Source organism: Aphelocoma coerulescens, chromosome 5, assembly GCF_041296385.1.
Source record: "Aphelocoma coerulescens isolate FSJ_1873_10779 chromosome 5, UR_Acoe_1.0, whole genome shotgun sequence".
Classification (NCBI taxonomy): Eukaryota; Metazoa; Chordata; class Aves; order Passeriformes; family Corvidae; genus Aphelocoma; species Aphelocoma coerulescens.
Genome location: NC_091019.1, coordinates 27,687,925 through 27,715,205, shown reverse-complemented (window position 1 = coordinate 27,715,205; position 27,281 = coordinate 27,687,925). Strand labels below are relative to the sequence as shown.

The 27,281-nt window shown below is 44.9% G+C and overlaps 2 protein-coding genes across 26 annotated transcripts in view; both read left to right on the top strand.

Moving 5' to 3' along the window:
• NR1H3 (nuclear receptor subfamily 1 group H member 3) overlaps positions 1-17,921 on the top strand; it is a 32,111-nt gene extending 14,190 nt beyond the window's left edge. For all 6 annotated transcript variants that reach the window (XM_069017279.1, XM_069017281.1, XM_069017283.1 and 3 more), the window contains 8 exons: positions 3,545-3,788; positions 7,351-7,617; positions 11,878-12,086; positions 12,328-12,507; positions 12,938-13,037; positions 14,557-14,670; positions 15,478-15,572; positions 15,969-17,921. In XM_069017279.1, the coding sequence (XP_068873380.1) occupies positions 3,671-3,788; positions 7,351-7,617; positions 11,878-12,086; positions 12,328-12,507; positions 12,938-13,037; positions 14,557-14,670; positions 15,478-15,572; positions 15,969-16,115 (1,230 nt within the window). In that variant the 5' untranslated portion in view covers positions 3,545-3,670 and the 3' untranslated portion in view covers positions 16,116-17,921. The remainder of the gene's footprint in view (positions 1-3,544; positions 3,789-7,350; positions 7,618-11,877; positions 12,087-12,327; positions 12,508-12,937; positions 13,038-14,556; positions 14,671-15,477; positions 15,573-15,968) is intronic.
• A 2,866-nt stretch (positions 17,922-20,787) lies between these two features.
• The window catches only part of MADD (MAP kinase activating death domain), a 72,288-nt gene continuing 65,794 nt past the window's right edge, over positions 20,788-27,281 (top strand). For all 20 annotated transcript variants that reach the window (XM_069017266.1, XM_069017264.1, XM_069017263.1 and 17 more), the window contains exon 1: positions 20,788-20,837. The gene's annotated coding sequence lies outside the window, so the exon portion shown is untranslated. The remainder of the gene's footprint in view (positions 20,838-27,281) is intronic.

The following is a 27,281-nucleotide window of genomic DNA, read 5'->3' as shown; positions in this document are numbered from 1 at the left end:
TGCCTTGGCGGAAACTGTAGGATACTGTAATTTACAGGGCCAGGGCTGTGATGAATAAATCCTGTTTTGAAGGATCACAGAGACTTAAACAAACTTCCTAAAAAGCTACTCTTTCCTCTGAGCATCCATTATTTGGAGGTAAAGGGCTTGTTTTACTATTCCTCTGATTGTTCATGTGTTACACAGTACAGTTTCTTCGGAGATGTGCTTGCATCTGATCTGGTGCCTGATCCTTAAACTCCTCACAGAAAGCGCCAAAGTAGGAATACAAGGGAGAAGAGAGAACTGTCTAGCAGAAGTGTCACAGTAACTGCATCTGGCTCATTTGGTTTCTTTATGAGCTGTGCTGCCCAATGGTATCTCCTTTACTTGTCCTCAGTGAATGTGGCACAATAGTTTGGTATATTCTGTAGTTTAGTCTGTTGATGACAGGTCAGATCAAAGTCTTCCAGAAGAATGTGTAGGTGCTTCAGCTGACTTAGAAGAGGACTCAACTGAGGGAGTGGGATGAGACTGTTGCTGGAGGAAGAGATGAATGTTTCTGGCATTTAACATGAGGTGCAAGAGCCTTTAGTCTCCGAAAAAATCAGTGCCTTGTTGTAAGAGTGCTGACGTGGAGACCATCTGAGTTGTTCTGTTGCCTCAGGAAAGAAGGGGAGATGGAAGAAATGGAGTAGGGTGAAGCTGATGGCAACACATTTCAGAAGTGTTCAGCGTCGTATTTGAGACATGGGTGGCAAGGGCTGGCAGAAATTTGTTTCCATCAGCCTTTTGTCTCTACATGTTTCCTCATGTAAGTCTGCTCACCAAGTTACTCTGTTCAAGATGCTGCATTAGAGAGAAGTGATTGCTTCATCTTTTGTCAAATGGCCAGTCCTGGTTTCTAAAACTGAAGAAGCTGAAACAGACAGTGGGAGGCAGCACAGCAGACTGTGTCAAGAAGACAGTGTTCCCTCTTGCAGTTATGGCTTGCATCACCTTTCTGCATTTTTGGTTGAAGTGGTGGTGCAAATTGGAAGGTGTGAATCTCTAATAATGTGATTATTAGTACAAAAGTAGACAAGATTTTTAGTCATGTAAAAACAATCCCCATGCATTTCTGTGAAAACTGAGTCTCAGGCCTAGTTGTACAGCCTCTCACTTGTGTGCATGTGAGGAAAATGCTTGTTAGGCTTCTTTAACTAGCACCAGAGTGCTGCTGTTCATGTCAGTTTTCCACAGCCTGCAAAAAAACCGAAAAGCGCTCTGTCTTACCAGTAGAGAAGACAAGTAATCTTTTCTATCTGGCTCATTCTGTTTGGGAAGGTTGGAGGCTGGTGCAAGAAGCAGGAACACATTGGGTAATTCTACAGCACAGATAGCGGCTTATCTGTTGCCATGTCCTGGATGTGCAACGTGGATTTATATTCCCCTCCCTCTTGGTAGCTTACAGTCTCTCAAACACTCCCCTTTGGGCTCCAGATGTCTTGCTGAAAGCAGGTTTCACTCTTGCAATGTCAGTCATTGTTGTGCAGATCACACAGTTTTGAAATCCCATCAGACTGTACCCTCCTCTTTCGTTTTCTGGAATAAGTTCCAGTTGTGGCTGGGATGCACTAAGAATGGGTCACTGAACTGAGGGCCTGGGCCTGAGCACTATCACTCAATCCCTCAGCTGGGGGATCAAACTCTTTGAAAAATTGCTGCGGTAGTGCTGCTGGTGATTCATTCTGCACAATAATTAATCTTTGAGTGAGTCTTTTGCGTGGTTTGAAGGAATGTGGAGATGCAGAGGCTTACGCTTAGCTTTCTTGTTTCATGCCCAAACATGTCCAGAGAAACCTGTATCAGCATCGGTGAGGAGCTTACATAGGGCTAGGAACAGAAGTTGGGTTTGGATTTGTTACGCTAAAGTTCTCATCTCCATCTGATGATGCTCTATGCTGCTTCCACAAGGTTTTCAGATTCTGCAAGATTTCCTGGGGAGACTATTTTAAAAAAAAGTTGGTTGTGGTAGGCACATTGTTCCTTTGAGGAGCACGAGTTTCTTTGAATTGGTTGCGAATCACATTGGTTAGGTTGTAGTCCCCCATAGTAGGACTTCTTTCTGTCTGTAGCTTTAAGTTTCATATTTGCTTGTCCCTCCTTTTATCCTAGATAGTCTGTTTCTCCAGCTCCCTCAAGGAAGGGAGCTCTGAATTCCTGATGGAGTCTGAGGCTGTGTTTACAATGGTCACGTGAATTAATGTGCCCTGTGGGTTTTAACACCTGTATCCACAGTGTAATTGGAGATGACAGGAGCTCAGCAGGCCTGACAGTGTGACTTGTTTTTATACTTGATGCCTGTTTCAGAGTACTGGGAGGGGATTAGTGTGTGGAAGCATTGCTTTCATCTTTGTTTCTGACATCTTAAGAAAAGTTGTGTGATCTGGTCCAAATATCCAGGAGGAAAGAAGGGACCTGGGACAGTGGTTCTCTGCCTCTTCATGGTCAGCACTACAGTGTGTGAGGCATGCCCCTGCTTGCCTGATGCTCTTGTATCTGGGCTGCTTCAGAGCTTTCTGTCACCTCCTGTCTTTCAGGGACTGATAGGCTTCCAGTCCTGAACTCAGTCACTCAGACTGGTACAGGCCTTTCACGTAGCTGCTTTTTAAATCAGTTAATCTCTTTAGCTTGCATTGGTAAATCACTGAATTAAGATCAACTGATGTTCAATCAGATTAGGAAGTGTTTACATGAACAATTTGCATCAGTTTCACTGAATCTGTGTGATCAAGTTGGGTCTTTCTCTGTGCAGGTGGGGCTTTTTGGAAAAAAGTGGTTGGATTTGCTTTCCAGTTTCAGGCTCTGTAGTGGAGTCAGGACTGTATAATGAAGACGCTTTTCTGTATGGTTTCTACATTCCAAAAAAGGGTGTCCTCAGAAGGCTGGCAAATCCATTTCCTGAGAGTGGTATCATTGCCATTTCCCATAGATAGGAAGTTGGCTTTCAATTTCTAACTGTAAGTGAGGGGAGGATATGTCATCCTTATTTTTGATGCATCATCAACCTTTGTCACAGTCTTTGGCTACTGATAGTAAGAGGGAAATCTGATGTTTTGTAGTCTACTAAATAATTGTATGAAAAAATCTCTTTTCCAATTGTTTATATGCTCTGCAATACTTGCACCAAAATTCAGGGCAGCTGGCAGCACTGAGCTATTTGTTACTGGGAGCTTTAACAAAGGCCACTGGTTATAATGCCAGGAATTTCCCTCTTACACACTTGGACAGATCAGGGATGAAATGCATTTTTAGTGTTAGCAGTAATGAAGACTTGTCCTGCTTTGATAAATCTGTTGGCAATGAAAGAATAGTTTTGCACCTGGATATGCTTGTCTTGTACCTTTTACCACAGTTTGCTAAAATACTGTGTTTCAAGAGTATAAACATTGATAAAACAAAGCTAATTACGGAAACAAAATCTTGAAGCTTGGTTGTGATACAGCTTGTAACAGATTTTGGAAGTTAATAGTTTCAGTAGCTGAACTCTTGCCTCTTTTGCATCTGTTTGTTTTTTCCACAGGTACTTCCTGACTTTCAGTAGAAGAGAGAAACTAAGGCCTTTGAAGATAGATGCCTGTGGCCCCTTGCTTGGCAGAAACAATGCTGCAGCGATGAGATTATAGCGAGCCCTTCCTGTGTGGCCTCCATGGGTCCCACTCAACTCAGCACACAGGATCATGGGAAGAGGGTGGCAAGTGTATTTGAGATGGAGGAGGAAGGGCTTCCGCTCTTCCCTGGCTCAGAGAACCCCCCTGAGCATGCAGGTATGCAAAAATTCTTACTAAATCCATGCAAGATTAAGGCTATCCATTCTTTCAGCTGCAAGCAGAATTGATACTTGGCAAAATTTAGGACAAGTCCTACTGTGCTTGAAGCACTCAGGTATGATGTCTAAGAATAGAGTCAGTTATTGATAGCTGAAGACTGGGCTTATCTAACTGATAAATGTGGTGAATATTTTGCTTATTTGACCTTCTAGAGGATAGGTCTGTGGCAGTAAAATTTTTTTTTTTTTTAGCCTTATCAAAAGCTGCTGAACAATAAATCTTTACTACAGGTGACAATCCAACAGGGGTAGGTGGTACAAAGAAATGGTAGGGTTTTGCAGATTCATGTAATAGGAAGGCAGTAGGAGTTTCTCTGTGTATTTCTTATGTTAACTGAGGATTAAGAGTATCAAATATAGAGATGAGATTTTGTAGTTAAAGCTGCTGCTTATGGCCACAATCCTACACTTTCAAACTGTAAGAAGACAGTATAACATCTCTGGACAGGTAACAGGAAAAAAAGGAAAGCGCAAGTGCATAGGGTCATCATCTTAATGAAAATATGGCAAATTAATGTATTTGCTCAGCAGTGGGGCAATGAGCAGTCTTGATCTAAAACAAAGAGATAATCTGAACATCGAATGAGGACTCATCAGTGGAGTAGAAACAAAGAGAGTAGTTAAAAGGTGATATGAGGTTACCCAATAAAAGTACTTTAAATGGATTTGAGGACCTGAAAAGAAATAAATTGATTGTTTCCTCATGAAAATGTAAGGAAAAAAGCCACAAAATGTGGAACATATTTATTAAATAAAGTATCTACCAAGGAAGGAAGACCCTAATGGGAGCTAAAGGTTCAGAAGTGGCATTCATAGTTTATACATCTTACGTTATTTCTTTGTTATCTTTGACTACAGAAAATAAAAATAATCATCTCTATTACTAAAATGCTTCATGCTCAGAGATGGAAAATAATTTGCATAGATCAAAGAATAAGCCTATCTGTCTCAATAAAGCAGTCATAGAAAAGGTAGTAAGATGTTTATGTAATGTCTTAAAGACAGCTAAGAAATACAAAAGATGGGACAGATTTATCTGTGGAAGTTGTTGGATTACTCTGCTATTTCTCAGAAGCATATGAACATCCCTTGAGGCTTCAGCAAAGTTGTCATACCAGTTAGTCTGCCATTACATGTGTTTATACAGAGTAATCTGAAGTAACTGTAGAAATAACTGTAGGCATTGCATAATCATTACTTGGTAATTTATTGTGTGAAGAGAAGGTTGAACAAGAGAGTTGAACAAGAGGGAATATCAGAAATTTAACCTTTCTGATGACATTTTCGTGCTGTCCAATCTGCAATGAGAAGTGCAGGCCAAAATGAGTGACCTCCAGGCCTCTGTGAAGTCAGTGGGATTGAAAATCAACGCCAAGATACTTATGGCTGAAAACTTGTAGTGAGGAACACCAGTAATAATTTCTGCGACTGACCTAAAACTGGTTACCATTTCAGGAAGTTGAGCAGAATAGGGAATGTAAACATGAGTAAGGATAGAAGTACTAGAACAGTAAGTACAAAAATGAGACATGCTGATGCCTTAGGATTTTAGCTTTTATATTTTTCATGTATTTGTGATCCTGCAATTCTTTAGTGTATAACTCTAAACTCCATATAGAGTGTTAGCTACTGTTCTCCCATCTTGGTCAGACGGAACAGTTCCTCTCTAGGTCTGGGAATCAAGGACACCTTACTGTCTCAGGCCCCAAGAAATGTAAACAAAAGTGAGGGGGGGGAGAGCAAACTTGGGGTAAATTACTTCATTACCTGAAGCTGTAAGTGGAAGATTAATCCCTGATATGCAAATGGACCAAACTTACAAAAGTATGAAAGCCTGTGACCTGTCGTCCATTTTTGAGTGTAGCCCCTGGGGGGCCTTTGTCTGCCCTAAATGTACCTGAAGGCCCTTCAATAAATATAACTGCTTTTTATTCTCTTAATTTCGGCTGGCCTCTGTTTTTAGGTAGTTGGATAAGGCATCAATGCAACTGTAACCCTGATGCTGGTCAAGAAATGCAGTAGCCTTGTCCTTCAAGCTAAAGCATTAACTCCAGTGTAAAGGCTTTCCGGGCATATCTAAATATAATTTGGAGACTTACCAAAACATGCTGGTTGTAATCTTTGTAACAGCTGCCATAGAAGAATCTATATATCTGACATACAGAAAAATACCTGCACTATGAGCTGTGTAGAATATCATATGTCAACACAGCTAGAATTAAATGGAGGGAAAAGAGAGAGGGCTAATAGGGAGGGAATACACATGTAATATCAGCAAGCATTTGGCTGGAATGCTTAAGGTGAGATGTGTTTGAGCAGACCAAAGATGTTTTCAGAATGCAGAGCCACTGATAAGATTAAGATCTGTCAGAATGATGTAGGAAGAATTAGGATCCTGTTGCATGAGAGACCATCTGAAATGTGAAGCAGTAGTGAAGGCTCCATGTTTGAGATACAACAAGCTTTAGTAAATGAACTGTCACTATGAGAGTGTTTCGGTTTTAGGGGTGGGGAGCGCTCTTCTTGAAGAGGAAATGATGGCTTCAGGGTTCCAAAGGCTCAGAGCTTATGAAGTGTATTGCTTGTCTGCTTATTACCCCTAACTTCACAAACTGCTGTCTTCTGTCTTGACAGCTTCCCCAAATGTTCCAGTAACAGGGATTGTCTGCTCAGTCTGGTTATTGTAGGGTCACAGTTTCAGCACTGGCTTTCTGTCACTATTGAATTGAGGAAACATTTTTCCTTATTCTTGTGCATGAGTATGGCAGAGAATAAAAGTAAGAGAACTGGAGGTAAGTTCTGAAGAAATTTACTCCCTGCACAATCTTGGATTTCAGCTCAACTTTTTTGTAGGTTTTTCTCATATTGGTAACTTAACTGTAATTGGCAAGTGCAGAAGAACCCATTGACCTGAGCATGTTTTGGCTCTTTCACTGTTTTGGAGGAGAACTGTTGGGGTCCCTCCCCTGCCATGTAGCCCTGAGGGAGGCACGGGGTTTCCCTGCCCCTGCTCAGCCTTGTTCCCCATGGGTTGGTTTGTGTTCCCCTGCGCGGGCAAAGCAGCTCGGGCCCCGACTGTAAGAGTCCCTCAGCAGAGCCCGGCCATGCGGCTGGGGAAATAAACATCTCTGAAACATCTAGCAAGAATCTGTCTGTATATACTTGTTTCTTTTCCACGGGACTCCTGGTTGGATATAGGTGTTGCAGTATCCCCACTGCAACTGAGAACAAGTGTGAAGCTATATTTGTTTATATAGTTGAGGTGAAACCTTGTGGATTATGTCAGTAGGTTTGTTGCAGAAGACTTGCTTGCCCAGAAGGGGTGTGTGTGAAAAGGGAGACTTGATATTTCCATCCATGTGCTTGGGAGATAGTGGGTTTGAGTGGGAATGTTGGTTATTGTCAGGAATGGGACAGTCAGCTGCCAGCACCACCCTTCCTTAATGTCTGTGGGTTTTCTTTTCTTTTGTTTTTTTCCTCGCTACCGTTCGTTTCGATAGAAAATCCCCCCTTGAAGCGGAAGAAGGGCCCAGCCCCTAAGATGCTGGGAAACGAAGTGTGCAGTGTGTGCGGGGACAAGGCCTCCGGCTTCCACTACAACGTGCTGAGCTGCGAGGGCTGCAAGGGCTTCTTCCGCCGCAGCGTCATCAAGGGCGCGCAGTACGTCTGCAAGAACGGCGGCAAGTGCGAGATGGACATGTACATGCGCCGCAAGTGCCAGGAGTGCCGGCTGCGCAAGTGCCAGGAGGCCGGCATGCGGGAGCAGTGTGAGTGCAGGCACGGGCCGCTGGGGTTGGGATGGGACAGGAGGGCTGTGGGGCCCGTGGCTGTGAGGCAGGGAGCAGTGCGAGTGCTTGGGGAGGGGGGGACGTGGAAGCCACGCAGGCCATATGCTGGAATGTGCGTGGGACGTCACTGAGAGCTCAACAGGGATCACGTGGGGAGGTGAGGCTATTAGTGGAACACCACTGGTGTGCTGAGAGCCCCAGCCCTGCTTTATTCCTTGTAAGAACTTGTGGAATATGCCAGTAGAGGAAAGACTCACATGTTCTTCGGGATGCTGTAAAGTGTGTCAGTAAAGTCAGGCTTGTGATCAGGACTCTAAGATTGGTCACCGTGCTCCCTGAACAACAGGCACTTTTCTTTGCTTCCTACTATGAGCTTGCAAAAGAGGTCAAGGGCAGCACCACAGTACTGCAGCTGTGTTTGTGCATGAGCTGATCTCATTGCTCCTTTTAGTGAACTCTGCTATTTTTCTCACACAAGCCATAAGGCTGCTGTTTCTGAATATTCACCAGTATTTCTGCTCGCATATCAGGAACAGCCCTCCTCGGCCAAGGCATCCAGGTTTCATCCCTTTGCTCCTCAAGACTGGCTGAATGAATGCTCAGTTAATGTTAGGTCTGTGTGAGGTCTTCTTTTCTGACACCCAGCACAGCTAGAAACAGCGGATATTTCAGAAACATCTTATAATTCTGAAAAACATCTTATAATTCTCCAAAAATTAAGTCCCAATGAGCTAGGAGACATGCTGTTCAGTTTTTCAGCATGAAACACAGCACATCGGTATCTCACTGGTTTGTGTCAGCATTATGTGTGTTGTCTTTACCCCATTGCCCTGTTCCCAAGAGCAATGAAAGAGATATATTTGAAAAGCAATGCAGTAAGACCACTTGTTCACTTTGCTTCTCTTTTGTTGCAGGTAGATACAGAGCCTCAGTATGTTTCCCCATTTAGTCATTGTGTTGTGTTCAAGAGAGCTCAGGAAAATTAGGTCAAAAGGAATCTTGGTGTTATTATCAAGAATTTGGCAATTCTTGTCGACGCTGTAATCCCCACTGCAAATTTGCCTTGTTAGTTTTGACAGAAACTGAGGGCTTTTTCCTCCAGCTGTTTCACTTGGAAGGTCATTCCAGAACTTCCCCTAGTAATTGCTGGAAGCATTCTTCTAATTCCCAGACTGAAGTTATTCATGGCCAGTTTATTGTTCTTAAGCCAGTGTGAACCACGAGGTTAAATAATTCCTTCCTGGCAAACCAAGTAAGTTAGATTGCTTTGAATTTAGCATGGTGTAGGAGCTTGCACTTGGGCAGTTTTCAAGATTCATTAATAGCCAAGTAACATGTTACCAGATAAATTTTTTTTCTTGCATCTGAATCCCAAGCGGAGGGACTGTAATCACTTGGATCAATTACTTCCCTCCTTAAACTGACACCGTAAGTAGCATTCTCTAATCTTACAGACCCCCCCCCCTTATTTTGGTAATTGTATTGAATGCCTTTGCTGTTAGAATTGTAAATTTTGTGCATGGTACATGTACCTGTGCACACATCCTCCCTGTTGGAAGTCAGGAATAAAGATTACTCTCAGCTTGACTGTGTTATGTTCTTTGTCTATCCTTCCAATCCCAAGAATGCTGTCTTACAGTAGCTCTTCAGTTCTTGTCTTTGTTTAACATGATTCTTTTAAGAAGTGCAGTTATATAGTTGTTCAATTTTAGGGCCTGCTTTTCTGTGTAGCAGCTATAGAATCATAGAATCATCAAGGTTTGAAGAGATCTTTCAAGATTATCAAGTCCAAATGTCTACCCAGCAGTACTACTGTAACCCTTAAACCACTAAACTGTATCACCCAGCATAGATCCAGATGTCTCTTGAACACCTGCAGGGATGGTGACTCCATCACCTTCATGGGCAACTTGTTTCAATGCATGTCCTAACAAGGAAAATTCTTTTTTAATACCTAATTTGAATCTTCCCTGTCTCAGTTTAAGGCCTTTTCTTCATGTTCTCTCACTGTGGGCATGGCAGAAGAGGCTAACCCCCACCTCATTCCAACCTCCTCTGTTTTCTGTGTTATCTGTGCATTAAAAAAATGGCCAAAGAACCTTTCAGCACTTTTAAAGTCTTGTTTGTAAAGTCCAGCTTTATTTATCTTTGTTCTTGAAGATACAGAGGGTTTTTTTTTTCCAATCAGTTCCTTTTCTGCTTCCCGTCCCTCCAGCGTGTCAGTCACAGCACAGAGCCTGGTGCCATCAGCAGCCTTGCTGAGGTTGCGCTCAGTCCCACTGTGCACCTTAACAAAGGTGTTAAACAGTGCTGGTCCCAATATCAGCCCCTGGGGAACACCACTCGTCACTGCTCTCCTCCTGGACATTGAGCAATGGACCACAACTCTTTGAGTGTGACCATCCAACCAATCTTCTATCCTCCAAGTGATCCTTCTGTCAAATCCATGCTATTCTAATTTAGAGACAAGGATACATCGCTCCTGAGCTTGGAGGAGGTGATCCTTGAATGTTAACCAGATTTCTTGGGCCCCTCTTCCCTCCAGCACTTTATCTGATCGTACTCTACCAAGCAGATCCCTGAAGAGGCCAAAGTCTGCTCTCCTGAAGTCCAGGCCAGTGAACTTGCTGTGCACCCTCCCTGCTGCTCCAAGGATCTTGAAATTCACCATTTCACGATCACTGCAGCCCAGGCTGCCCTTGAGCTTAACCTTCCCCACAGGTCCTCCCCCGTTGGTGATAATAAGGTCTGGCATAGCATCTCTCCTTGTTGGCTCCTCTGTCACTTGCAGAAGACAGTTACCATCAACACATTCCAGGAGCCTCCTGGACTGCTTATTCCCTGCTGTGTTGTCCCTCCTACAGATATTGGAATGGTTGAAGTCTCTCATAAGGATCGGGGCTTGTGAATGTGAGGCTGCTCTTTTCTGTTGATAGAGGGGCTCCTCTGCTTGGTCTTCTTGGTTGAGTGGCTTGTAACATTAGACCCCCCTCTGTAATGTCACCTGTCCTTGTCCTCCCTTTAATCCTGGCTCATAAGCTCTTGGTCAGCTCCTCATCCATCCTGGGCAGAGCTCCATGCGCTCCAGCTGGTCATCGGCATAAAGAGTGACACCCTCTCCTTGTCTCCCCTGCCTGTCCTTCCTGAAGAGCCTGTATCCTACCATTCCAACACCCCGCTTATAGGATTCATTTCACCATGTCTCTGTGGTGCCGATATGATCACAGCCCTGCAGGTGTGTGCATGTCTCTAACTCCTCATGTTTACTCCCTATGCTACATGCATTTCCATAAAGGAATTTAAGTTGGGCTCCTGATGAACCTGAATTACTGGATGGAGTGGCAGGAATTCCATTGTGCTGCTCTTCAGGTGCTCTCCTGCTGACCTGCATACCCTCTCCAGGCTCTGGGCATCTCTTGCTGGCCCTGGCATCAAACTGGTAGGAGAGGGATGGATTGAGGTTCCTGTCCCTAGGCAGCTTTAGTTTAAATTCCTCTTCACAGCTTGGCAAGCCTACAAGAAAAGATGCACTTCCCTTTCTCTGACAGAGGGACCCCATCGGCCCTCAGTAGAGCAGATGTCTTTGAGTTGTTCTGTTCCTTACAATGTTACATCCAAGTAACATCTCCCCTTTGACTTAACAACTGATGGAGACACTTTTAATCCTATTCCTGTGGTTGGACCTCAGTACATTTTGTGCAAAGCTATTCTTCCACTATTCATCTTGAGGTATGTTATTGCTCTAGAGTTTGCTGCAGATGGCCTGTATAGCAAATTATCCTTTCACTCTCGAACTCCACCTAGGACGGAGTCTGACTTTTGAAGAGGGTGAAATTACACAAACTGTTAAATTAAAAATACTGAGAAAAGACATAACAGTAGGATAATATAAAATACAGTGGACACACCGTGGCATGTGAAGGGAGCACCTGACATTTTAGGGAATTGCTTTTTGGTGAAAGTCACTGTTTTTCTGAGATCTGCAGGGCATCATGAGGGGAGTTTCTGCCTTCTGTGAACACTTTACATGACAGTATGATTTGACGAAAGGCAATGGAACAACTTGAAGTAGGACATAGAGGGAGAAACAAGTATCACTGTTGGCTGTGTTGTGTACACTCTGCTATGCCTGGTACAGGCAGCTGTGATCTCTGCCTCTCCATCCACAGCACGTTATCCTGTGTTCAGTGTGGTTTCCATTGTCTTCCTATGATTGATCATGGGCTATTCCTGCTTTAGATGTTCTGTCTGAAGAACAGATCCGACTGAAGAAACTGAAGAAGCAGGAAGACGATCAGGCTCGGACAGTTGTGGTGCGTCCAAACCCTCCAAATCCGCCAAGCCCTTCCCACAAATTGACGCCGGAACAGCTGAGCATGATAAAAAAGCTTGTGGCTGCTCAGCAGCAGTGCAACCAGCGCTCCTTCACAGACAGGCTCAAAGTGACGGTAAAAACTCTACCAGTGTATCCAAAATAAGAAAAAGTGAAGTTTGGGGAGTCTTGTTTTAGGTAGAACATCTGGGAGAACAGAGTTACTTTAGGCATTGCATTTGTGGGCTAAAGCTCTGAAAATAATAGCAAAGGATCATGTTTGAAGTTGTCATTTTCTTTCCTTGTTCTCTTCATCTTATCTTTCATCTTTGGCTCCATCTTTCACAAATAAATGCTGTCTCTTCCCATTCCCACAGCCATGGCCCCAGATTCCTGATCCAAATAACCGTGAAGCAAGGCAGCAGCGTTTTGCTCACTTTACAGAACTTGCAATTATCTCTGTGCAAGAGATCGTGGACTTTGCCAAGCAATTACCTGGCTTCCTGGAGCTCACCAGGGAAGATCAGATTGCTTTACTGAAGACATCTACCATAGAGGTGAGGATTTGACTCTACTACAGTACATAATAGCAGAGATGAAAGAATTTGGCATTAGCCACCTAGAGAACTAGTTCCATCCCTTTTTTGAGGATGGCAGACTGAAGGACCTCAGCTATGGGACCGTTACTGCAGTCTGAGGTTATATTGGCAAGATGCCTGGTTATATGCTGCAGTGTCTGGTTATAGAGGAAGAGAATGAGGTAAGTGCCTTGGTAGTGGTAAGCAGGAGTTTCCCATTTCCCAGAAGCAGACAACACAAAGGATGGCAGCATACTTTACCCTGGAATTTTTAAGCACTCTGAGAGAAACTGGCGTGGTTTTGTGTTTTTTTTTTTTTTTGTCAAAGATGTTTCAACAGTCAGCAAATTATTGATGTTGTAACATTTCTTGCTGGTTTCAAATCAAGTGTATCTATTTCTGTCTTCAGGTGATGTTGTTGGAGACATCTCGGCGCTACAATCCAGAGATTGAGAGCATCACCTTTCTCAAGGACCTGAGCTATAATCGGGATGACTTCGCCAAAGCAGGTGGTGCATTAGACAGGTGTTTCTTCCTCTCCAGTGTCTTGTGTTCTTACATATTTTCCTTTTTAATGTGGGCAGCTGGAAATAGTTTGGGTGGTCAGGTAAGAGGTTTAGAACAGGACCAAACCCATAGCCCCACAAACAATTTTTTTTTTTTTGCTTTTAACATATGATACTAGCTGAGTTCATGTCTTTTTCTAGGTGTCAATTTGCTTGGGAAAATCTGGACTCTTAAAACATGAAAATATTGCTGCAGGTGTCCACCTAGGACTAGCAGTTGGTGTGAACTTCCTTGCTTGTAGAGATGTGATGTGGTGGTAGAGTTGTGTCAGATCATACCAATTCAAACCACAGTCTTCTCTCCTTTGCAAGTGCATCACTTGCTAATCCGGATCACTTGGAGTGATGACATTACTGTGATTACATTTCAGTTGATACGAAGTCTGTACTGTGCACTGAGGATCCCCACAGACTGCTTTAGATATTTTATCATTCTAATATATGGTAGCCTGTGGTGTTGTGATCTCTGAAGTCTTTTATTTTTCCAGGGCCTATGAGTGTCTGTAATTTCAGATGAAGTAACAAGAAGTGTGTATCTTTAGCATTTCTAAAAACAAGACAAGCTGTGCTTCAGCTGATTTTATTTTATTCCTTGAGTAGCTATTTAACCATTTATGCTTGAGATGGCTTTTATATACAACTTTTCTTTTTGACACTTTTCCTGGTAGCCTTTTCTTCAGGTTGTTAGAAAGGCAAAAAGCAGGGAGCCAGAAAGATTCCCTCCATTTTGTTCCTCCTTCTCTGATGCAGTTGTAATGCAGGAAATTAGAAACTTGGATGCTATTTTGGACGAAAGGCCTGAAGTTTTCAGCATGATTACATAGCACAAAGAGACCTGGTTTGACAGTGGTCTCTGTTAATGGCAATAAGTATCAGTGCATTTCTGTCTAACTGCATTCATCAAATGAGGTGATTGGAAGCCTAGGTCAGGCTCTGCCTCAGGTCTCCCAGTTCTTTGAGCTGAAGGAAATGGCATCGTTCAGAGTTCTTGGAACCGGATATTTTCAGCTCATACATACTTCATATGAACCTTAAGCATGGGACTTTGAAAGTGTGAAGGCTACTGGGTGTGAAGGAGGTGATGCTATGAGAGTGGACAGGACAGATGTTGTGCTTGTGACTTTCTGACATTTTGATGGACTTACCTGATAGCTGGTGTTTTGTTCCTTTAGGTGTTGCCCAGTAACGGGCTGTGGGGCATTCAAGGCTTTAGGAAAACCCAGAAATAGTGTGATTTTACAGTTAGAATGTTATAACAGTTCAGCCACTATTATTGGTGCTCACCAGTAGTGGATGTAAAGGGAAGATTCATTGGAGCATAATGTAAGGGTTTGTCCCTGCCTGTCTGTCCTCCCAACTCCCTGGTGTATTGCAGTGGATTTCTGGCGGCCTTTTCCGTGAAAGGAAGGGGGAGAGAGGGGAGACAATTGTTACTGCCTCACCTTGTTCTCTTCTGTTGCAGGTCTGCAGTTTGAGTTCATTAACCCCATCTTTGAGTTCTCAAAGGGAATGAATGAGCTACAGCTTAATGATGCTGAATACGCACTTTTAATTGCCATCAACATTTTCTCTGCAGGTAAAAAGCCAGGAAGATCTGAAGAGCTGCAGCAGTGAGTCAGAGGGCAAAGAAACTAGAGGGAAGGAATGTTACAAGCAGAAAATGAGTAATAGAGCATGTGTAGAGTCTAGTGATAAAGGGAGCATATTATTAATTCTGAATTTTCTAGTGCAACTTCTGGAGGAAATCGAATTCCTCACTGTTGGAGAAGTGTGTAGAAAAATCAGCCCGTGTTTATCTTCCTCATTTGGAAATTGCTATTTTATTGCCCCCTTAATGTCCTTGGCACCTCTCTGGTGTAATGCAGGTCCCACAGCATGAGCGACATCTAGTGGGCCTCTGGACAAGAGGCAGTATCGCTCCAGACCAGGACAGGGCTTTGCCAAGAAGCCACCTCTAATCTTCTGTCTTGTGACCTGATTAATGACTGTTTTTCTTTGTTCCTGTTTTCTAACTGGCGCAGCTACGAGAGAGACTTTCCCATTTGCTCTCGAATAGGCAGCTTCTCATTTTTTCTGGGACAGGAAGATGAGCCCAAACAGCACTACGTAAGTGTGTTTGGTCTCTCTAACCTGCCACCTCTATAGGAGTCAGGTCAGGCTCCCCATGTGCAGTAGGGCCTCACTGAGAAAGAACAGTTGCAGGCAACTGACGTAGCTGCCACAGTGTCATGGCTATATCTCCCAGCTGGGTAAATCTGAAATGAAGTTTTTGGAAGAGACCACAGGAGGAAGTAGGGTTAGACAGAGATGTTAAATCCAGTGAAGCTGCCCGTGGCAATCTGCTTATGTCTAATCTGCTTACTTCTAACCTGCTTTGTGGCAGACCGACCGAACGTGCAGGACCAGTCCCTGGTGGAGAGGCTGCAGCACACCTATGTGGAAGCACTTCATTCTTACATTTGCATCAACAGACCAAATGTGAGTGCCTGACCAGAACATCGCCGGTGACGATGCCAGCGGATTTTGTGTTTATGCAGGCAGAGTTCCTGCAGTACTGTCTGTAACTGGTCTCTTGCTGCTTGTACTGTCACGCTTGTCCCTTCTGGGCTCTTTGATAGCAGCTGTAAATGCAGGATTTGTGAGCTGTCACAATCTGCTCTCCTGTATCATGTTCCATAGTTTAGCCAGCATGGAAAGTCTGGAGTTTTGGGACATGATGTATTACTTGTGTTCTTTCAGACTGCGTCCTCCTGGAGGATGCTGGGTTTAGAGGAAGTAAGGCTTGTGGTTACAGTACATCATCAGTTGTAGTAATTTTTTTTTTAAACGAAGTTTTAGGTGAATTTACTAACAGTTGTCTGTTTGCCCCTGCAGGACCGCTTGATGTTTCCACGGATGTTAATGAAGCTGGTCAGTCTTCGGACACTGAGCAGTGTCCACTCTGAACAGGTGTTTGCCCTTCGGCTGCAGGACAAGAAGCTCCCGCCCCTGCTCTCAGAAATCTGGGATGTGCATGAGTGACTGCATGCTCCCAGGGCGCTGACATGCTGACATAATGCCATCTCCCAGCCTTCGCTAACGAGAAGCCAGCCTCCCCTCTCCAAAGCACTGAACCCTGGGCTGGGCATGCAGGGAGTGATGAGCCTGGGGTTTCAGTGTTGTCATGAGACTCTGCAGGAGGCAGCTGGGGTAGATCAGCTGATGGAGGGGTTGGTTTCGGTGTAGTGCCCGTACCCCAAAGGAATAACGTGAAACATTCAAAAACGGTAGAAATGAAGACCTTTCCCCCTGCCCCCCAAATCCTTTTTCTTCAGAGTCTTTCTCTTCTCTAAGCATATGCAGAGGGTTTGCCCATTGATCCTCTTCTCGCTGATTATGAAAATGAATTTGCAGGAACTTGCCAAAAGCTCTCTGTTGAGAGTCACCCAGCTCAAAAGGCTTCTGCAGGGTCCCCAGTGTACCTGGATCTGAGGAGCTCAGGGAAGTCAGTGTGGATGTTCTAGGGGTTTCACTGGGTTTCCTATAAATAAAATCTCTTGAATGTGCTGCCCTTTAAAATGATTCCAAGAGAAGTAGCTTTTATTTCTTTATTATGAGACTTCATCTCTAGAGCTGCCCTTTATTCTGGCCCTCCTTTGGAAAAAGGATTCCTGTAATGTGTAGTGCCCTTTGTCTAACAAGGAGGTCCTCTGGGTAGGGAACATTGTATATCAAAAAGATGTCAGGCATAAAGTAGTGGATTTTTTTAATGTAATGCATCATGGTTTATCTCATGGTGGTTCTCAGCTCAATTTACCTTTGATTTGCTAACAGCTGGACAACTTTAGTTCAAAACAAATCAGGACATAGATTTTATCTTTAGGGGTGGAATAGAAGAAAGATAGGTGGGGAGGACTGGTACCTAGGTAAGGTAGGTGTGGTGGAAGGATCTCAAACACTTCCAAGAATCTGGAGCATGTGGTATGTGTTCCAAGGTGGGTGTGAAGATGTATCAACCAAGGAGAGAGGACACACTGCATTTAGTGAAATATGTGGGCATTGCACAAGCTGTGGGCTGTACAACTCTCAGATCACGGGCTGCAGGAATATTGGATGTAATCAGATCTACTTGCATCGTCTTCCTTTTGCCAAAGTCTTTCCAAGGTACTTGCTCAAGGTTTCAGTGATGATCACGGGATATGGAGGTCCCTCCTGTATGAGGAGTGCCAACTGCTTCAGAAGGACACTTGGGTCTTGTATCCTTTCTTCTCTTTGGGCATTGTGAGATCCACACTGGATTTATGGCCCAAGTTTTAAGTATCCACATCCATGAGTATTCTAGGATTTACAGCAATATTTTGTCTGACGGAAGAGAAATATACTGTTATAGAACATGTTCCTTATTTTCCAAGAAAGAACATCTTATGGCTGATCTCAGAGATGTAACCTTAAGTATCCTGGTAGCTTGGTCTCATGAGTCTTCTCTGTCATAGGGGTCTATGTTTGCTTGCCCAGTGAGCATCCCAAGAGCATAGGTTCACATGGCTCGGGTTTTTTTGTTTGTCTGTTTTTTGGTTTGTTTGTTGTTTTTTTTGGCTGTGTATCTGAGCGCTATGCCCGTGGTGAGGGTATTGTGTCCATTTTGCACTTGAGGTTGGTCCCCTGCCACTGGCCTTCACTCTGCACCTTTGTAAAGCACTTGTAACAATCTGTAAAATAATCTGTTGTTTTTTATAACTCATTGCAATTGCAAAAATTCTTGTTTAAATCTGTATTTTTAACTAATCTGTTTGAGAAATGTTAATGTTTATATAAAAGAATAAAGCCTAATACAGGATTTTGACATTCTCTGATGTGCTGTCATGAGACTGGAGGAGGGTGGAATAAGTTCTTGCTGTAACAAACTCAAAGCTGATAAGAAATGATGAGTGTATGTGTTGGGGAGAAGCAAGAATTGGTGAGAAAGAAATAGCAGTGCAACCGCAGGCAGTTTCTTTTGGTCTTCAGTATGAGATTTATAGCTCAGTATGCACCTTGCTGTGTGCCAGAGCTGGCATATAGGTGAAGTGGATTAAGTGTGCATCAGGAAGACCATGCATTATGCATATACACCTCACCTCCATTTGTACAGCTGCATTCAGAATGTAACCCTTTTATTGTATGTGCTCTACTCCATTTTCTGCATTCTGTGCCTCACCAGAATTGAAAGAGGAGTCCAGTGTGCCCCTGGCTGTCAAGTAGATTTCAGTAGGACCTCCACTGAGGTCCAAATGCTGCTCATTTCTGATGTATTCCTAGGAGAAACACCAGGAACAGTTGAACGTGTGCATTACCTCAAAGGGAGCAGCAGGCTAGTGGAAAGCAGAGAGCTGTCCAGCATTAGCTGCTGCTTAAGTGCTTGATGATCTCCTGCCTCAATGGGAAAGTGATGGTCAATTTAGCAAGGCTCCACACCACAGGCTCTTCTGCTGGAGCCTTTGTGTTACTCTGGAGTACAAAATTTAAATTGGAATCTACTAAACCAGAGGAAGAAGGAATAGGAATAGGCTTCTAGGAGGCTGCAGTGAGGTATGAGATGGGGACTAATGAGCAGAGCTCAAGAGCTCATCAGTGCTGTGTGGATTAGAGGATGGGCTGGGCCCTGCTTTTGAGGGATTTGCTAAACAATGAGGTTGTCAACAGAAGAGCTGCTGTTTAACTTCTAGTTTTACATCTTTATTTTGAGCTGCATCTCCTTAATTTGAACAGAAAAACTGCATGTAAATTTGAGGGATTCTCAAGGTACAACCTATAACATTGCTGTGGATGGCAGTGGTGAAAACAGTGATTTTCCTTGCCTCTGTGGTTTAAACCCAGACAGCTACCAAGCCCCACACAATCCCTTGCTCACTCCCCATCAGCAGGACTGGGGAGAGAATCAGAAGGGTAAAAGCCAGAAAACTCATGGGTTGAGATGAAGACAGTTTAATAGAGAAAGCAAAAGCTGTGCACAGAAGCAAAGTAAAACAAGGACTTAGTTCACTGTTTCCCATGGAAAAGCAGGTGTTCAGCCATCACCAGGAGAGCGGGGCCTTACCACAAGTAGTTGTTACGTGGGAAGACAAACACCATTGCTCTCAACATCCCCCTCTTCCTCCTTCTTCCCCCCCCTTTACATACTGAGCATGAAGCCACACGGTCTGGAATATCCCTTTGGTCAGTTGGGGTCACCTGTCCTGGCTGTGTCTCCTCCCAACCTCCCATGCACCCCCAACTTTTTCACCACTGAGACAGCATGAAAAGCAGAAAAGGCCTTTGCTCTGTGTAAGCCCTGCTCAGCAGTAACAAAAACACCTTTGTTATCAACCCTGCGTTCAGCACAGATCCTAAACACAGCCCTGTGCCAGCCACTGTGAAGGAAATTAACTCTACCACCCTAAACCAGCACACTCTGACTTGTGCATCCCTTTTCATTATCATGTAGTCAAATGCAATCTCCTTGTTTACATCTTCAGGTTCTCACTTTTATTGGAAGTGCAAATCAGTACAGAATTATTTTTTGTCTTTTAGAAGCTTCCCAGGTTAGCCCATGGAGCTCAAGTAAGCAGGTGTGTGGGAAGAACCTTCCTTGAGATTGGTGACCCTTTGTACTTTTATGTTTACAAAATGCTATCTAGGCCTGAGACAGTCCTGCTGCTCTAAGTCTCTCTACCTGACCTATTTCAAATTAATTTTGCTGATTTGGCCACTGGAGAAATCTTGGGGTGCTTGAGTTACAATCTTGGGAGGTGTTCCTGGTTGGCTGTACCCTTACTCAACAGCTGTATTTGCTCATGATCCATTCAGATCAACGGGGAGGGAGAAAAGGTGGGTGTATTTCTGAAAACCCAATTCCTCTAGAGTGGGCAAAGTATAGATGGGGAATATCAAATAGTGCTTCTCCATTTTGCACCCCATATGTATCAAAATTGGGCATTACTTGTGGTGCTTTTGGTTGTGTTTTGGGTTTATTTTGGTAGTTTGGGTTTTATTAATAAATGGATTTGTTTGTGCAGTGTATGGGTTTTTAGGAGCTTGGAAGGAATTTAAAAAAGCTGTATCTCAAGCTTTTAATAACCAAATTCTCTTGTAATCTTACGAAGCTAGTAGCAAATCAGCAAGTATGTAGCTCAATACAGAGGGTGAAAGTACACAGCACACTCTCTCCTCGCTGCAAGGCGGCGCGTCCTCGTCCGTGTGGAGCCGCGCTTTGCTGCGAGGCTTTGCTTAAGCTGCTGCCCGCCAGGATGAGGTCTGAAAGCACCAATTCGGCGCTTCAAGTGGCCGAAGCGTTCCCGGTTCTCTCGCCGCAGCCCGCTCCGGAGGGCTTCTTCCCTCCCCGACGCCCCGCCTGCCTCTTCCCCCCATGACGCCCCGCCTGCCTCCTCTCCCCCTCACGTCCCGCCTGCCTCCTCTCCCCCTCACGCCCCGCCTGCCTCCTCTCCCCCTCACGTCCCGCCTGCCTCCTCTCCCCCTCACGCCCCGCCTGCCTCCTTTTCCCCTCACGCCCCGCCTGCCTCCTCTCCCCCTCACGCCCCGCCTCCGCGCCCGCCGCCGGCCCCTCCCCGGCTGCAGCGCCCCCTGCGGGCGGCTGGGGAGGCGGCTCCCCCCGCCCCGGCTGCGAGTGGTTCGCTCCGCCCGCCCTCGCTGCCCCCCTGCGGGCGGCGGTGGCGCGCGCCGCCGCTGGCGCTCGATGCGGAACTGGGCGGGCGGCGCAGAGCGGCGGCGGCGGCGGCGGCGGCGCAGGTGAGCGGGGCGGGCCGGCCGGGGCTCGCTGCCCGGTGCCGCAGGCGGCCGGGTGCGTGCACACGTCAAAAGCGGACCCTGCCCCACCGACCCTACGTGTGGGTCGGGCTGGGGAGCGCGGAGCGCGGCCGGCGGCGCTGCCTGCGGTGACGCGCACCCGGACAGCTGGCGGCGGGGCCCCCCTCGCCCGCCCTGAGCGCTGCCGCAGCCGCCCGGCCGGGCGCGGTGGTGATGCTCGGGAGCGGCGAGCCCTTCCGCAAGGTCACGGCCGGCGGCGGGCAGAGATCGTGGCTCGCCGTTGCGCGGAGCGGCGCCGGCCGGGCTCGGCTCCATCGTCCCGGGGCTCCGGTGGCGGGCGGGGCCGCGATGTCCCGCTGTGGCAGCGGGGCTCAGCCGGCCGCTGTCGGAGCCGTCCCCGCGAGGGAGCGGCAGCAGCCCCTGCGGGGTCGCTTGCGGGTTTCCAGCCGGGACTGACCGGCTTCGGGAATGGCGGCGTGGCCGGCCGGGGAGGGGGCTCGGCCGGCGGCGGAGGTGTGAGCGCGGGGCCGGCGCCGTCGGTCCCGGGCCTCCCGGCGGCTTTTCCTCGCTCCTTACCGGGAGGAAGCAGACAGGATAGTGAAGGAACGGAGAAGGGCGGCGCAGGGCGGCCAGATCCCCTTGGAAAGGGTGAGGTGTGCAGCCTTGTGAAGAGCTTGCAGCGGTAATGTGACTGGAAAGGTGCTTTTACTCCTTGGTTTGTAAGCAGCAGATCCTGTTACTCCCCAAGACAATAGAATAGGAAATCCACCTTATACTGGGCAATTTCTTATGAAGTCGGCTATAAATCAAGAGCATTTTCCCCTCAGAAATGGGTGTCACCACCTTGTTGTGTTGCTCACTTTAATTGTCAGGCGGAGGAGGGGAAGAAAGCTTGGTCTGTGTCACTGTTCGTGTGGAGTCACGATAAAGAAGTGTTTCGAGAAATGATGAGCTTGGAAGGAAACTGATTTGTTTCCCGTCTTCTCTCTGTTTTTCTCCTGAACTCTCCCATATACCACACTGTTTTCAGTCATATGCAAAATAACATACATTATAAATTTGAAGCCCCATGGAGATGAGGTAGAACTGTGATTTGGCAATATGTTGTGCTCTCCCTAGACAAACCAGCCATTTTCTCTACATCCAGTGTGACTCTGGGTCAGCATTTCTGTTGGTGTTCTCTCAAGTGTCCTTGCTGTGCTCCTTACACCATCGCTTATCTGCAAAAAGGATGCTACTTGTAGACACAAGCAACGGGAGGGAAGATGTATTGTGGTGTTCTGAGGGTCACATAATCAAACCAAAGTCATCCAAATATAGGTTATCTGGGAAGTGTCTCTATTTTTGGACTTCATACTGCTTGAACCTAGGGAACTGTTTTGGATTGGGCACAAGAAGTACTTGCTGTTTTCAGCACTAATGAAGAGCTGCAGTCCTGACACATCCGAGAGAGCACTTCACATCCAACATAGCTAAAATGCAGTTTTTACAGGATCTAATCTGGTCATCCCCTCATAGCATGTTATGTAACACTGAACTGATAGATCATTCCAGCTATAAAACACTATTTTTGTCTTATTGTTGTATAGCTAGAAAATGCATAGAGTTTGAACACAATTTAATAGACACTGGAATTAAATGCACTTAAGTATCTTACTGTGTGTTTAATAAAATGCAAAATCATCAGCAAGTCTCAAGAATGCTTTTGTTTGGAGAGTAATACAGCCTTGTGCTCACTAAAAGACCTTGTACGTGCTTGTCCAGTGGTGCTGCAGTTGTATCACAAGTCTGGACTCTTGTGTTCTTATCAAATTAACAGGTTTCAAGCTGTAAGCTTCAGAGTCCTACTGCATTGTTTTCTGCAGCATTACTGCTTTTAAAGCAATTCTATTTTACTGGATGGGCAGAAAAGGAAAACAGTATCCTCACTTGAAAGAATGTTGTCCACAGAAAATGCATAACATGGCCAAGACACAGTTCTAGGATGTGTGTTACGTGCCAGAGCTGTGAATGGTGGTGAACCAAAGGCTGTGTAGAAACTGACCAAAAAAAAAAAAAAGTCTTTGAGTTTAAGGTTTTCATGGAAAAGCATAAATATACTAGAGGGCAAACCTCTTCTTCAACCATGATACCATTCTGCAGCTCTTTTGAAAGCAGACAGGGTATGCATGTAATGAATCACAGAATGTGCTGAGTTGGAAGGGACCCAGAAGGATCACTGAGTCCAACTCCTGGCCCTTCACAAGACCATCCCCAAGAGCCACACTGTGTGCCTGAGAGTATTGAGTCCAGCTTCTGTCTGTTTCAGAAGGATTTGGGGGTCAGAGGAGTAAAAGTTTCAAGGATTTTTAACACTAATCCTTGCCCACCAAGCCAAAGTAGCTTTTTAGGTTTTAGAGCATCAGGACTGATGGTTCAGTAGAAATGGTAGAAGCATCAGTGCATTTCAGGCCTTACTAAAACACTTGTTCATATCATCTTACTGAATTAAATTAGTGTTGACTTTGATTTTATCTGCCTTGGGATCAGGGGCATAGAGGCTTGTAATTTATAGCTTTTCCCCTCTCACCTCAAGCCATATAGAATACTCAGGTTCTGTATAGACAGGATACACTAGGCATGACTCTTATCAAGATGTTCAGTCTGGTCTATTTAATATATTCTGTGATGAGCCAGTTGAAAAACCAAATATTTATGAAGATTGTGAGTGTTAAATTAGAAAGTCACAAGTACTGCTAAATTCTAAGAGAACAAATTTCTTCAAAGTTTTTAATTTACAGCATTCCAGCTAATAGGTTTTCTCTGATACTCCTTTCCAGATACATTTGTTAGAGGAATGGCTTTCTTTTTTTGTGAGGGGGAAAAAATTGGTGGAGATTTAGTATGTGAGAGGGGATAACAAATGGTGTAAAGTATGGTATCTTCCCTGTCATTTCACACTGTCATTTTTTAACTGGATTTGCCACCATAGTCACAAGATGGTAATTGATACTTTTATGTTAAAACTTAGTACAGAGGTGAATGATTCGCTTACTTTCCATTAGGAAGGAATTGGAGATAGGCAATGCATATGTTACAACCCAGATGAATTCCTGAAATGTCCCTTGGCCCTCTTGTACCTGCATTTAAGCTATACTGCATTAAATTTCCAGGCAGTTGATGTAGTTGTTCAGTGCACTAGTAGAAAATACAGATACAGCTTCTGATTAGGGATTTGCAGCAATGAGGAAAGGATTTAGAAAAAAAGAATGAAAGAGCTTTATATGCAAGATTAATATCATGTCCCCAGTTTAAACAGCTTTCATCTATCTCAAGATATAAATTTTGATGAAGTAAAAGCATTTTCAGTGACCTAATAAGACACAAAGTGAAATAAAAATGAGCATCATGAGGCATCAATTAGAAAGGAATGTATTTTAGTGGGATAATCTGTTAATCTGTGGAAAAATTGTGATATTTCTTTTGAAGACAGAATGCTTTGCTGCTTTTCCTTCTCTACCTTGAGGGCTATGAAAAACTTCCATCGACCTACTGTTCATTCTCTGTAACTGAACGTGTATAATTCAGCTGGTCTTTGCTCTGTTGTTTGAGCCAAAAAACAATTTTAGGGCAATTAGGTTCTCTGTCACTGGATCTCCTTAAACCTGTCAGAACCCCATGGAAATTACTGTTGATTATTGACAAACATGCTCCTGATTTTTGTCTTGGAACTAGAATAATCAGCTGAAAACCCAAGCCAAGCCAACTGATGAAGTGACCCATGTGCTGCCAGGAGCTCTGAAATATCTTTACACTGGGCAACTCCCAGATGGGGAGGCTGTGCCTGTTGGTGCCCAGAAACCACTGAATCGTGAGAGGTTGTGTTCACTTTAGATCACTGCTACTAGCAGGACCCTTGCAGGGATTTAAAAGTAAGAAGTGCTGCTTGCATATGCCTAAATTACCTAAGCTGAGGCAGTTGTCATGGCTGTGATCCCAGACACTGCAGTTAAATGAGAGACTCTTGTGTTTCTGCGTTGCTGTGAGAAATAATGCATCAGTGTAGCAGCAAGGAACAAGGTTTTATGGTTTTCTGTTTCTTACACAGCCTTCACTCTTTCAAAGCAGCAGCATCCCTCGAAACAGAGCTGGTCATCCTGTTGCCTTTGATGTATCTAGTAATGTGTGTCAGATATCTCCTTTTTGTTTTGTTTGTAACTAATCTCTAAACAGTTGTGAGAATCAGGGAGTTAACATTAGTTTTTTTATACAGGGGACAAAGATAATGTTACTGTCAAATTTGTTATCTGATGACATCCAGGAACTGTGTGTTATCTTTTGAGCAGAGCAGCCTTTTTTTTTCATATCCTGTTACTTTGTCACATCTGCAAGATCAGTGCCTGGGTTGTATCTTGCTTCCCATTATATTCTAACTGAATTTCCCAATGTCAGTGTAAAACTTTTTTGATTGCCTTCTTGCCTGTAACTTTGACACCAGCTTCCCTGGATCTCTGCTTGCCTGGGTATCTTGTACTTGCTCTGGAAAGGCCTTGTGACAGGAGATGAGGAGTTGCACCTCTGTCCATTTCCATGTCATCAGCTAGTGGGAGGAGAGGAGTGCTTTTTGTGATACAGATAATTAAGAATCAAAAGCAGTATCCACCAAAATTTGTTGCACCCACAAGCACTGAGCCACTCTGCTGCCGTGTCTATTTCCTCTTGATAAGCAGTCAAACTGCTCTGCTGGAGCCATGAGCTGGGCACGCTTCTGTCCTCCAGGCCGCCTGGTTTCTCCCTTCTGTCTTGTTAGTAGTCTTAAGACATACCCAGCAGGGTGGTGTTTTCCCTCCTTCCTTTGCCCTGGTGACTGCCTGTGTCTAGGAGGTCCTCTCGGGAGCCCCTGCTCTGTCATTTGCTGGCTACAACAGTTGCTCGAGGCGGTTGCTGTCCCTTCTTCACTCTGAGCTTGCTTCCCCCCGATGTTTACATGTGGGTGAGTCTGCCAAACTCACGCTTCTCACACCCCAGAGAGCGAGAAAATGGGCTTGTCTCCTTTATTTCCTTTCCGTTTTGACCAGCTGGTACTATGATTTATCACCAAAATTAATTGTAGGATCGGTTTGAGAGTAGGAATTCCTGATCTCCCACAGTGTTGACAAAGAGAAGGTGTGTAGAGGGCAGGAATAACAAGCAGGTGGGACACATGGGGAGACAGGCTGAGTGTTTCTAATACACGGCAAAACAGATGTGAGGCTCTGAGTTCTGAGGTGCTAACAACAGCCAAATGACCGGATTATTTCAAGTACTTTAATTTCTGGTTCGCATTATCCTGAACGATGTTTTAGTGTTTCCACATTGGTTGTGAGCATTCCCCCTCTTCTGTCTTACAAATGGATGTAATTTGTTGTTGGGATCCCATTTGTCTGTGTGACCCATTTCCAGGAAAGAGTCAAATGTGCCTGCATCTGGTGGTGGTGGTGCCATGAGTGATGTCTCCTGGCCCAGAGCTGCTTACTGTGGCTGGGGGAGGCGCCGTGGCAAGGCAGAGCACTGAATAATTTAGCAGTTGAAGCTGCATCCAGCAGTTCTCTCAAATGTCACGTGCTTTGTTGTTTTCTTGTTATTTTTTTATGGCTGTACATTTGCACTATTTGGTTTTTTGAAGAAAACCTTTTCGATGCCTGCATTGTGGGAACTGTGGCCTACTGCTCAAATGGGAACTGGGCAAAGGGCTGGGAATGGAAGCATCTTGTGGGTGCTGGGGTCTAGACTGCACTCAGAAGCAGCACCAATGTTTCTCAGCTCAAAGCTCAAGCCTAAAGCAGTTCTGGTTTGGAGAAGAATGTAATGCTGTAGTGGTTGCAGGAGGTGTGAGGCTAGTTCGGTTTGGGGGCATTGTGTGGGTTTTGGTTTGTCCTTCCTTCCCCCTTGCACTTCCTTGCACAGTGTATGACTGCAGATTTGAGGATCAGGGAAAAGCTGATGAGGCAGAGAGAATGAGAAGGCTCTCGTATTTTGTGATGATGATGTTTCACAAGGAGGGGCAAAAAAGGACATACTTGAAAAGACTTGGCCCTGTGTTACTGTTCTCTCATGCAAATCTCTGGAGATTATTTTTGAATAAGAGATGAATTTAAATTCAAACAGTGTAGAGCAGGAGAACTGGCCAGATTGGCAGAGGGTTTTTATGCCAGAATTTGTTCTGTGATTCTATAGTGAGCAGTGCTCTGTGCGCCCTGCACAAGGATCCTGCCCCAGGAGGATCACGAGAGCTATTCCACACAGTAAAGGAGGGGAGGAGAATAAGGTCTTTAACCTTAATTGAAGTATGTGAAATGTCCTGTGGCTTAGACTAAAATCTGTCATCTCCTTCCTATTAGGAAGTGGAGTACTATAAAAATGTGTGCTTTTCCTGCATTAGTTTGTTGTTGATGGTTTTCCCCAAGA